We start from the raw sequence: 13114 nt of genomic DNA on the forward strand, positions 1-13114 counted from the left end.
GCTCAGTGGAACAAAGAACCCCCAGCCCATCTCCTGCCAGCACCACACTCTCCTTCTGCCTCAGCCTTGGGCTGGGCTTCACTGGGACACGAGAACATCGTGGATGGTGCGATCCAAAACGATGAGGAAAAGCTCACAGATGTGATGCAGCTGTGGGCAGCTCCTGTTGGAGAATGGAGTGAAGGAAAGGACAAGTCCTTCCTCTCCATCCCTGGGCAGGATCAATACAGCAGCTGCTTACACGTGACACCAGGGGAGCTCCACTGCAAGATCAAGCACCTCACATCCTGAAAATAGGGGTACTTTGGATTTCTCAGTCAGAGGATTGGCTTCAATTTTTATACACAGGCCCAGATGTTCAAACTCTTAGAACAGGCAGACATAAAACTCTATCAAGCTGTCAAGAAGCTGGTAGGCAGCATGAAAACAGATGTATTTCACTGCATTCCATCATACATTAAATATAAGCAGAATAATCTAGTCCAGATCATTTCAAGTCACTAATCTGGATGGCTGCATAATATATCCAATATGCTAAATATGTTGCTTCGCTCAGCATTTCAAGGTGTTCATTTGGCCAGGTGCCAGAAGCCATACTTTCCTTTAAAAGGAAAAACACCCTGATTTCCAGAGAGTTACTTTCAGAGGAATGCAATCTTCCTTCATAGGAATGTGGAAGACATGATCAGATCCCTGCGATTTATTCTTCACATATATTATGGCCCTGGTAGTTGCACCTCAGTACAGAGAGTAAGTGCTAGAACATCGATGGAAGTCATTAAGAATTTCTCAGGGAAAACCCCTCCTGGTGATTCAGGAAAGCTTCCTTCTGATTTTGTGGATTCATGAAATCACTGGATTTCCTGTGTGCTCTTGAGCAGCTGCCCACCTCCCTCACAGGACTGCAGCACACAGCTCTCAGATAAGACACAGGGTACCTTTAGTGATAGCATTCTAAGGAGACAGTTTGCTCCAGAGATCAGCACAAGATGGGAGAAGTCTTCTATTTCAAGCCACACCTCAAACCAAGGCAAGGGTCAGAGTGCTGGTTTCAGTGACACTATGGAGCTGTGGAGCCAAGGGACATGCAGTGACCACCGTGGACCGTGTCTGCTCTGACATGGAACACACCACATCTGAGCTCAGCCTGGTGTGCCCAGTGCCCAGCCTGGGATTTCCTGACACCACTTCAAACACCAGAACAGGCTGCCTAGAGAGATGGTCAATGTCCCCAGCCTGTCAGAGTTTAAAAGACATTTGGACAGAATTTGCTTTCATTTTTGGCCAACACTGAGGTCCCCAGGTAGTTGGGCTCAATGACTCTTAAGATAATCCCAAGAGACAGTGTTGGGTATTTGTTTTTATAGAGGGATCTTAGGAGAGGTTTCCAGTGCTGTGCTTTCCAAGGCAGACATCCCTGATCTGGGAAATCCCTCCAGCTAATTCCCCATCAGCTCAGATCACATTCATGCTGCCATTACCTGCTCTGCCTACAAGCTGCAGCCCCAAGCACTGGCACAGGGCAGTTCTGCGCTGTAAAACTAAACCCTTCGAAATCCCAACCACTCCTCCTTGTTTCATGTGCAGCCCCCTCCCTTGCTCAGCACAGCCAGATTCCTGACCCTGCCTTTACTGCACGCGTGCAGGAGCACATCATTCATCAGCACAAGGGGAGCAGAGGGAACATCCTGGGCTGGGAGAAACCCGAGCCTGCGCTCCTGACACAGCCACAGCCGAAGCGCGGCCGCCAAATCATACGGAAACCATTAGGGCTTGACGGATGCCCAAATTCAAGGAAGTAATTACAGAAGAACAAGCAGCCTTCTCAGCATCATCGTGCCAGAGCATTTGGAACCAATTCAGCCCGCTCCCAGCCCCTGCACCGACTGACTTGCCCGTGGTCGGAGCAGTGCGTGATGATGTTCACATGTGGTTTTCTCTGCGCAATAATTACAGACCTAAATTCTTTAGAGAAACTCATCACTGTTAACACTCTCAGCGGCAAGATGGTTGTGACAGAGTTAGGAACCCCACTTAGAGATGGCACAAACAGTGCTCCCAGGTGCTGCAGCCTGACCCTTACACTGTGCATAATATATGTGCTACAAGTGTAAGATGAACCAGCATGACAGACACGCGCCCTGCAGTCTCCACTCGCTGGGCAGTAACAGGGTGAAGCATAAAGTGGGGGATGGAAGAACTCCAAGAAGCAGAAGGCCTCTTTCAAGGATGCATCTGCCATGACTCTCTTTTCTCTCCATCCTGTACCAATGGGCAAATCAATAAATTAATACAATCAGACATTAGGAACACAAACCCTTGTGGGAAATGCCAAGCACAGCGAGCCAGGCAGGCAGGTCTCACTGCTGCTCAGATCTTCTCCAGTCATGGACATTCACTCTTCCATCCCTTTTCCCTTAGTGAGAGGTGCAGGAGAACACTGGGCTAAAATTAGTATGCTGTGAATTATCCCATCTCTGCATTTAAATACAGAGATTTCAAACAACATGCAATTATGGAACTCCTTAGAAACAGACAGGGAAAGAGAGATCATTGTCCTGACTGGAGATTTCAATCTTGGCACTCTTATAGCGACACAATAAAAACACTCATTAATTAAGAATTGCTTATTAGCATATACTAAGTATACTGGTAACTTGGTTAAAATCCCTGCTAAATTTGCATTAGAAATTTCTGTGCTTTAAACTCTGCTGAACACAAGCTTCAAGAGCCCCAGTCCAGAAAGGATTTTGGATGATCTTAAAACACCTCAGATGGTCCTGGCCCTATGTATCTCCAGTCACGCAAACAACTGAGGCTCTTGGGAGCATCCTGGGATGCTACAAAGTGCAAGAGACAGGCCCTGGGTTTCCACAGCCAGTGCTAGGAAGATGCAGCCAGCTAACCTAGTCGAGTCAGCTCGTACTGCTTCACTTTCTTCTTCAGTTTTATGGGTCCTACGTCCCAGCTCTCATCTTCAGCACCATCCAAAGGGCTCTCATCACTGGACTCCTCTGGGCCCACCTCTCTGTAGTAGAGCTTGTAGCCAGATATCTGGGCATGGTTTGCTGGGGGCTGCCACGTTATCAGGAGGGACTCCATCTTCGCTCGGACTTTTAACTCTGTCGGGGCAAATGGAACTGGAAGAAGAAAAGAGAAAAAGATTGAGCTACATGTCTCCATTTCCCTGGTCTACTGAATCCTCCTGGTCCTCAGCAGTGAGAGAAGAGTGTGAGGAAAAGGCTGTCCTGAGTGGGATGTCTCCACTCCCTGACAGTGGAGAGCGGGACAGTCGCACTCTGTGCCACTGTCAGTACCACTGACTCCCAGCTGGGTGATACAGGAAACAACGATGTCACAAAGCCACTCTGGGGGTTTCTCAGTGTATTTTGAGACATCACCATCTTTAACCACTGCTGGAGTCTGGCAGAATTGTCTATTCACCCCCAAATGCCATAACATTGGGATCTGGAGTTCTGTTTGTTTTGTTGTTTGTTTTTTTTTATGAACTTTCACAGCTGCACATGAAGGGAGCAAAAAGCCTCACTGCCCAGGTAAGCAGTGAGATGTCCAGGGGCTGCTGAGCTGCAAGGTAAAGGTGAGCACTTTGGTCTGACCAACACCAATGGTTGTAATTCCCAAAGTATTCCTGAAAATGCCTTAAGTTCCCCAGGCCCCATCCCAAATCCCAGGATTCTCCAGGCTCCTACCATGTGTCTGGTTGTCTCTGTCAGGGGTGCGATGCTGGGTCCACTCGGAAGGGGCCCCATATCCCACACTGGTGCTGGCTGCGATCCGAACTTTGTACACTTTGTTGGGATGGAGCGAGTACAGGGTGATCTGGGTCTCATTTCCACCCACTTCGATGGAGGTGACCTGATCTGCTGGAACCAAGGGGACATCACTGAAAACAGGGATTTCCCAGCCAAAGGGAAGTACGGCTGAGCAGCCACAAGCCTCGTTACCCCCTCATGGGGTCTGCACACCCTGGGCTGGCTTGGCTTTGCCCAGAGCACTCTTATGCCACCAGAAAAAAAACTGTAAGGTTTGGCAGAGCTGATATTTTGACTGACAACTCCCTTTATCAGAGTCCAAACTGCAGGTTGCCTTTAGCACCACAGAGCCTGCCCAGAGGGAGCTGTCAGAAACCTTGCTCTGATGATGTGATGGTGGAACATGAGCACAGCTAATGGGAGCTGATGGCATCTTCCAGTGCTTCTCACTGCTGTATTTAAAGCCTCACCTTAATGTGAACCAGAACTGTCCAGCAGCCCTGCTTTCTGCAAAATTCACACCCTCATCCACGCCAGATAGAGGTTTTACTGCTCCCTCTTCAGCCCACCCAAGCTCGTAAGGGCGATAACAGGAAATTTAAACTGAGAATAGCCTGGGATTTTCACTGTATCAGCTAACTGGTTTTGCTGAAGATTCATATGGCCTGTTTAGAGTACACAGAGATCTTGATTTCAGCTTCCCTTGGCCTTAACTCAGCCAGGAGCACTGTCCCTGCTATGTAACAATGTATTGCTGAGTGTGTTCTCTGGATTTTAAGTGTTTCCAAGGTTTTACAGTGCCACTGAGCCATGTGCAGGCTCAAGGCAAAAGAACCAGAGCCAGGAGTCACAGCACAGACTACTAATCCAGCTGAAATACATGGGAACACGTCCAGCACCTCATCACACTCACCATCCTTCTCTCAGGAAGAATCATGACCCTGGGAAGTGAGAAGCTGCAGAGCTTTGACAGTTTTAAGAGCAAATACCCAGAAGGATTTGCAAAGCAAGCACATGTGGAATTGGAACAGCCACTGCCAGCAGAGGTAAATGTTACTATTCCTCCTGAACCCTGCTTAGTGTGTCTGACAATGTAAACAAAATAGGATAAAACTCAGCAACAGAGCAACACAACCTGGACAGAGTATTTGGGTTTTTTTTCCACAAAGACCAGTTTGCTTAGACTCCATTTAAAAAAAAATCTAAAGCATTTCCCCCGTCCCCAAGCAGCAGAAAGCTCTTCCCCCAAAACACAGATGAGGGGCTGCTGATGCAGACATTCCTGGGACAGCACAAATATGGGTCAGGCCATTCTCCTGGGGACACAGCGTGTCAATGATCACAGGAAAAGGCACCTCGAGGTGGTGTGAGATAGCCCTGCCATGACCCCCAGACAGAGCCAGGCTATGAAAGGGCTCTCCTCCCTTGGGTAAAAGGGATCCCTGTTTTCAGCTTTGCATCACCTCCCCTTCACATCACAGGCTGTTAACACCACTAGAGCAGACAACACAACCCCCAAACGGTGTTTCCCTCACCTTCCTTGAGGGTGCAGTAGTCAATCTTGTACTTGGTTATCTTGCCGTTACTCAGCTCAGGAGGAGGAGGCAGCCACGTCACACGGATGTCACCAGGAGTCATGCTGGACAGGGACAGCTGAGGGGCTGCACTGGGAACTGGGTAAACAACCAAGAAAAGTCAGCAAAGACCAGAGCGAGACCTCAACACATCTCTGCCAGCTCTCTGAGTTGGTTGGAGGCCACCACCTTGGCTCTGCCACAGCCACTGGTGACTCGGTGTCTGTGCTGGGGGAACCAACAGCCCACAGCCCTTCAGGGGTGTCTGGGGAGGGGAGATGCTGGACTGCTCCACTTCCAGGCTGACCAGAGCTGTGGCCCCAGCCACACTGCCCCAGGGACCCATGCCCAGAGCAAACTGGGGTGGCACACACCAGCTCTCAGTCTGTGCTGGGCTGTGGAGCACGAAGGAGACACAAAAGCAAATGGCTCAGAGATCTAAACTGCAGCCTGGGAATCCTCCTTCCCTTGAGAACTCCAGCTCTGGGCTGCAGGCAGCTTTCATACTTTCAACTCAGCCTTTCAGGCTTCAGACACACACTTGGGACCACGCAGGTCACCATGTCAGGAGCATTAAAAGCACATAATGCACACAAGGTCTGCCAAAACCATCTCTGCTTGCCTCTGTCCTGCAGTCTGTTGAAAGCTGTGCATGGCCTCCCGTTGGGCAGCTGTGCTTCTGGCACTCTGCCTCTACTGCTCACAAAATGCTATGTGATAAATGGTAAAATCAACACAAACTACTGGCTCTTAAGGGGTCCAACCTCAAGGCTTCTCCCACCCCTACAAATTGCAATAGATGTTTCTCCTGAGTTGAAATCCAACCTGGCCCAGAGTGAAACTTAGAGCAATAACACATGGGTTAGGTGAAAGCCCTCAGGAGCCGACTGCAACTCCCAAAGGATTCTCATGGGCCCCACCATCAACCAGATTATTTTCATACCCTTCATCACCCAAGCTGATAATGTGTGCAGGCTTAGGTTTCTAGGAGCTGCTACTACTCTCTGCAGCACATTCAGTGCCCACCATGAACCAGGCCAAGAACATTTCCTAGGCACCAGTACCCATCTAATTCAACACACCATCCTCCAGGGTCTGGACAACGATGGAAGAGGACGTCCGGCTGGCTCCGAGCTGGGAATACGCAACCACGTAGAAAACATAGTTGGTGTTTGGTTCCAGATCCTTGACCTGCAGCTCAGTTGTGTCGTTGTTGACAGCAAACTGGTATTCCACATTATCTGTTCCTAGAGCCAAGGAAACACTGATCAGCAGGTCAGTGAACTACCAAGACATTCCTGAAAAATATCACTTAAATCACAAGGTCCACAGACTAAATCCACTTTAAAAATCACTATATCTTCTCAAATTTCCCCAGCACCTGCACAGCCTCATCTCTTATATGAGTTTTTTGGGCAGAAACTCCAATGCCTCAACATTAATGTCCCCATTTTGACTTAAACTCCTTAATCAACGCTGAAGCAGCTGCAGTTACCAGTTTAATTTTCAGAGGAGCTCTGGCAACAGTTCAGCAGGAGCACTGGCTTGCTGGCTTTTTGGGAAGACAGACCCCAGGAGAGCCAGTGCCTCACTTCAGATGCTGGGTGTGGATAATGTACACAATGCAGCCGGTTAATACCACTGTTAGTAATCACACTCTTTGCATACAGAATCGGTATGTATAAAATCAGCAGTGCCTGGTTCCACAGAACCCAGACAACTCAGCTATGTGGACACGCTACTGCCAATCAAGAAGTTAGAAGATGCTGGCTAATCCACAGGCACTGTCACCGGCCGATACCGACTCCAGGAGAAAGGAGTCGGCATCATGGCTTTTACCTGCAGTGAAAAGGGAATTTCCTCGCACCTGTCACTAGCTGGGGAAGAAGGTCACCGCGTGACACAGCTGTGCTGCTCGGGGAGGTGACACCTACCCACAGCCCGCTGGTAGTGCAAGGAGAAGCCGATGATCTGCTCGCTGTTGTGCTCCGGCCGCTCCCAGGACACGAGGACGGTGCTGCTGGACAGGGACACGGCCGAGACCTTCTTGGGAGCGCTGGGCAAACCCTCCCGCACGATCACCGAGAGCTTGGTGGTGGCACAGGCCGTGCCCAGGCTGTTCTCAGCCACACACTGGTAGTAGCCGGCATCCTCCAGGCCAATTTGGTTGATGACGAGGCTGCCGCTGCTCTGCACCTTGACGCGCCCGTTGGAGAGGATGGGCTCCCCGTTCTTCAGCCAGTGGATGCTGGGGGCTGGCTCTCCCTCTGCCTTGCACACAAACCTGGCCGTGCTGGCTCGGGTGCGGGAGATGGTTTCGGGAGCCTGGGAGATGCTGGGAGTAGCTGGGAGGAGAGAGGACAATTTAATGCAGGAAGGAGGAGGAGAAAATAGCGAAGCAAATCCCTTCTCCTCCCCACTCGGTGCTATGTTTTATTCAGTAGCAGCTTTGCTTACAAGATGGGATTTGCCAGGCAGACTCTAGAGGCTTAATTTAGACTCTGTGCAAAAAGAAAAATAAATTCTGTATCAATCATGTGCTGCGTTCCCTGATCCTAGGCTGTTCTCCCTGCTGGCTTCCAGGATACTGAAAGTTAATTGCTGATAGAGATTTCCAAGGGGGAACCCTGGAGAACACGAATAAGGCATAAAACATTTCAGTACATACCAGGAACTAAACCCCAAACTAAAGAGGTGACACTCCCACTGAGAGCTATCCCAGCTCGGGCTCCTGGCTCTAACCTGGCTCCCATTTTACTCAGCATGGGCCACAAAAGCCACAAACCCTTGGGGATCTCCTGGATGTTGATCCACCCAATCCACAGGAAGCTGGTCAGCAGTTGTGCCTGAGAATTTGCCTGCTCTGTACTCACCGAGGATGCGGAGCTCAGCCGCGGCGGTAACGAACTGCCGGGTTTGGGGTTTGTTGGCTCGGCAGACGTACACCCCCGAGTGATGGGGCTGGCTGGAAGGAATCAGGAGATTTGTCCGGCCCAGCACAATCACATCTGTGGAAATGGACTTTCCATCTGCAGGAAGAAACATGCACAAATGTGGGAGGGGGCCCCAGGCTGCCCTTTATGAGAGCTTGTAAACAATGCCAGGATCGCAACTGGGGAGTGGAGACATCCCCAAATCCCAAACCCCAGCCCAGAGGAGGATTCCTGCTGGGACACTCCTCAGTGCTTGACAGCCAGCTCAAGCCAACATTGACTCAAGGTTTAGTTTAGCCTGTAATAATCCAAAAAGTTCTGGTTTGGATCAAAATAGTCTCTGATGCATAGGGTGTGCCTGCAATGAGAGCCCCAGGAACAGCACATTTAAGGGAAAGCTGTGCTGACTCCCATCACAGGCACAGACACCTCCTCCCCTCACTCCTTCATGCAATGTCAGCAGGACTGTTGAATCACTGACAACTCAGGGGTTCCTCCTCCCCCTCCTGGAGGTGAACCCAAATTTACTGAGCTTCCTGATCCACTCCTTGTCCACAGCTTGGCTGTGAGGTGCCAGAAAGAGACCTGGTGCTCTCTGGGACTCTGGTGTTTATGTCAGAGACATGGGCCATGTGCTGCCTTCTCCCCATTCTCTGGGCTGAGTGCTCAGCGCTGCTGGGTAGGGAAGAAGGAAAGGGCAGCTCTGTGTCACCAGAAACCCAGATGTCCTACAACTTCAAGTATCCCCGGGCTCCTCAGCATCAGAGACAGGGCAGAGGCTGGTGCTGGACACTGCACACTCTCAGCATTGCTCTGAGGTGATATGGCATTGGTACCTCAGAGTGAGTGTGGGAGACAAGGCCGTGAGCTGGAGACAAGCTAAGGAAAGGCTTGGATGGGAGCTCTGGCACAAGTCTGCACATTGGGAGGACCAGCCAATTTGTGCAGTAGCTGTGCAGCACCAGACCTTGTCCCTCTTCACTGCCTGCCTTTACCTCTGCAGCTTCAGCTGAGCCTGGAGCTCGCACAGAACAAACTCCCCACCTGCACTGTGTCAGCTGCACTGACTTAGCACCATCAGCAGGGAATGTGGCTGAGAGCAGATCCTCTGCCCCCTCCCTGCACTTTGGGGGTCTTCAGATGGCCTCACAGTTCAGTGGCTGCACACTCAGAGCAGACAGTCTGCACACCTCGTTTGCACTGGAGTGCCTGATTGGAAAACTGACTCCAGATGGTAGCAATTAGCTGACACCACCAAGGCTGGCAAGAGCCAAACTGGCAACCTGGAGGTACATCCTCGGTGTTCCCTACATGACTGATGGTCCAGCAACCCAGCCTGCTCCTTAATGAAAGCTTGGAAATAAACTTGTGTAACTCAAGAGTGATTTGCACTATTACTCCATCCTTTTAAATTGAAGAGTCCACACAAGGAAGGAGACTGGGACCAAGCAAACACTTGAAAATAAAGCATGGAAAGAACTGGTTCACCAATCCTTCCTCCTCTACCCTTGTCTTCTTTCCTTACAAAAAAAAACTTTCATAATGATAATTAACTCTAATATTATTTACTTTACCATGGTCATCAGCAGCTCTCAATAAAGCAGTAAGTGATCTAGCATGGGAATGCTGAGCATTTGTAATTGCAAAGAGCATGGGATAAACTAGAAACATTTTTGCTATAACATTTAAGCCTTGCTCATTTGATTTCCAAAGCGGCATCCTCTGAGGTTGTTTTCTCCTTTTTTGTGGGGAAGAGGAAATATTTTTATATGCTAAAATCACTGCCTGTGGACAAATCTGGGCTGAAAACCAACCACAATAAATGGTTACAGGGGAGAGGAGTCTTAAAATGTGACCCGGATTCAAGAAAATGACTGAGAGTCTTTTCTGAGAGAGAATCAACCCCTGAGCTGTGAATGTCTTCAGTCAGAGCCTCTGAAACACATCTGATGGATGTGACTCTCAGTGAAGTGACATTGGCAACCAACTCGTGGCTTTGGCTATCAGCCCTGGGTAATATCTGCCAGCCCAGCTCATTCATACACCTCTGACAAGACCTAAGCAGCTCCTCAATCCTTCCATTCAACAAAAACCTTCCAGTAACAGTCCCAGTCATTCCAAGGACTAACAGATCTTATCAAGTTTTATAATCCTGCAAGATAATACAAGCTATTCCTCCAATGCAGTGGCAGATTCCACAGAATCCCCAGTAACCTTGGAGTCCGGGGAGGAGTGGCACCTGACCCCATCTCATGCCTTTACTGCTCCAGCTCACAAGAGAAAAGACTAAATTAGATCAAAAGGCATCCAGGCACAGGTCAAACAACTATAAACTGAACTGTGTGCTTTGTAACCTCCAAGATTTAATTAATAATTCCACTTTAGCAAGGACACCCCACACTGTGACACCACCTGTGTCATTAGGTATCATTATTAAAAGCACCCTTCCTGTCCCAGATTTTTCCACTCTTCATAGATTTTTAGCACGTAGTATGCACAGGTTCCTACGGACAACAGAAGTTTAGTTCTGTTCCCCATACTCACCTTGTCGTATCCAGGAGACAAAGGGGGTGGGATCAGCAGCTGCCATGCACTCCATCACCACGCTCTCCCCGGCCACCACCGTGGTGTTCTCCGGAGCGGCGACGATGGTGACATCTCCTCCTGCAGGCTGGGAACCTAATGTCAAAAGTTAAAAAAAAGTCTGTCCTTCCAAGATGCAAAGTTCCCAGAAAAATATAAAAGCATGTAGAGCCCTGACTCCCTAGCTGCGCTTCCCTGGGCAGTCTCATGTGTGGAAATGGCTCGGGTGCAGTTGGGGGAGAAAAACAGGTCTTGTTTTTTTATGTGACTGCAGAGTTTTTACTAAAGAAACAAACAATCTGCCAAGCAAAACTTACTCTAATCACGTGAGTCCTAATAATAGGATTTTCACATGGAAAACAAATAGAATTTCAACCCAACACCTTCATGAACTGTTGCTACATGGATGTTTGTTCATTAGACGAAAACAAGACACCGCTGTCCTCAGAACAACACCAACACTCACCCTCTGCTAAGGCACTGGAGCAGGTCAGAGAGAATCCAGTCACTTGGCTAAAGAAATTCTAATAGCCAGATGCTGGACTGTAACCTGCAACACAGAGAGGTCACGGCTGTGTCCTGGCCTTCACCTGACAGCACAAAGAACTGATCAGTCATCCCACATCTGGAGGAGACAGCGCTGTGTAGCCGTACGTGCACAGACCAAGAGCCAACACTTAAATCAAGCAAGGTTTACAGGAAGGTCTCCAGGCTGCATTGCACAATGCCTTGAGAATGGGATGAAGATATTCTGCTTGAAATGAACCTTCTGCCTGTGTCTGCCCACTGCTGAGCAGAGGTTAAGGGAAGGTTAAGGAAATGCCTTTGCAGCAGCCAAATTTCTGTTGTCAGATGAAAACAACCGGAGCACTCTTGAGCAGACCAGACTGTTCATGACCCTCACCAGTTCCTCCAGCTCTCTCAAATATCGCTAACTCTGGGGGACACTTTTGTTGTTGTCCTCATGAAGGGAGAAATAACTCCTACATGGAAGAGTCACGTAGTACCAGTAACACTTAGCCCTGCAATGAAAGCTACTGGCAGCAGGTCTCAAACAAATAAAAGCAGGACCTTTCTGAACTCAGCTTATCAACACGCTGCAGAGTTCAAAACCAAGAGATTCAGACAAGCTCATACAGAACACATTTACCAGGATTGTTAAATATGGTCTCATTATAGTCCCCAGCCCAAAATGTTCCTGACTGGGACCCTGATTGTCAGATGCTGATGGAGATGTCCAAGGAAAGCACCATATCCTCCCTGTCCAGTTTCTTTACATGCTGTCCTCTAGCACCTGCTCTGGCCACCTCTGGAGACCCTCACTGGCCATTCCTGCGGCATCCAAACAACTCCCTCATATCTGAATTCCTTGGGGACATAAACCAGAGGAGCTTGAGCCTCACAGGCAGAGCTGCCTGCATGGCAGGAGGCCACACAGGGCTGCCCTGAATGTGCTGGGCTCAGCCCAGCCCCAGGCTCGCTGCCAGTCAATCTAAGCAGGGCAGCGTTGCCAAAGCATTGGTTCCACACTGAAACGTTCTCGCAGTCCATACGTGCGTGAATAGGATTTCCACCTCCACTGTTACGTGAGCACAGTCAAAAGGAGCCAGCAGAATCCCTGAGGCACCAAGGGAAACACGGAGAGAGCAGGAGCCAGTGCTTGTCCAGCAGATGGAAGCAGAGACCGAGGAGCGCCCACAGTGCCTGACCTGGGGCAGTGGCCGGACCAGGCTGACCTGCAATCCCAGCCCCGGGAAAACACCAGCAAGAGGAGCTGCCCTGGGGCAGGGAAGTGCCAGGCCAGCTGTCCTTCCAGTGGAATGAGTGCCCTGCACAGAGGGGGTGGTGTGGACAGGCAAACCCAATCTCCTTCTGGGCTGGCCGGAAGGAGAACTCCAGAAGGAGCTCTGTCACGTCTGCTGCTGCTCCCATCGTCCACATCCACAGACAGCTTTCAGCCTCACACCCAGCACGCCTGGCTGCAGCAGGACAACCTGGGGAACAGCACAGGGACAGGAAGAAGACTCAGCAGATATGGATTCTGAGAACTCGCTGACAATCAGACTAAAATCCTGCTCACTCTGAACTATGGAGACAGAAAATGGGTTTAATCCAAAAACCAGCACGAGAGCTTCCACCCCAGGCACGTAAGCTCAAGGATCAGAGAAATTCAAGGCTTCTCTGCAATATCAGCTTTCTTTTAACTCCAGCTCTAGTTCAACAAAGCACTAAAATCCACAAGTAATCATTA

The 13114-nt window shown here is 49.7% G+C and overlaps 1 protein-coding gene across 2 annotated transcripts in view; it reads right to left on the minus strand.

Annotated features, from left to right (window-relative positions):
* Positions 1–13114, minus strand: part of IGDCC4 (immunoglobulin superfamily DCC subclass member 4) — an 87375-nt gene that overhangs the window by 18606 nt on the left and 55655 nt on the right. The window contains exons 5-11 of one of the 2 annotated variants that reach the window (XM_040077787.2): positions 10825–10959; positions 8221–8376; positions 7282–7692; positions 6430–6594; positions 5309–5446; positions 3711–3881; positions 2907–3140 (exon numbers count right to left, since the gene is read on the minus strand). In XM_040077787.2, coding sequence (XP_039933721.1) covers positions 2907–3140; positions 3711–3881; positions 5309–5446; positions 6430–6594; positions 7282–7692; positions 8221–8376; positions 10825–10959 — 1410 coding nt within the window. Of the gene's footprint in view, positions 1–2906; positions 3141–3710; positions 3885–5308; positions 5447–6429; positions 6595–7281; positions 7693–8220; positions 8377–10824; positions 10960–13114 lie in introns of both variants that reach the window. The other variant, XM_040077786.2, reaches the window with a different exon arrangement.

The sequence above is a fragment of the Hirundo rustica genome, chromosome 13 (genome assembly GCF_015227805.2).
Source record: "Hirundo rustica isolate bHirRus1 chromosome 13, bHirRus1.pri.v3, whole genome shotgun sequence".
NCBI classification, from domain to species: domain Eukaryota; kingdom Metazoa; phylum Chordata; class Aves; order Passeriformes; family Hirundinidae; genus Hirundo; species Hirundo rustica.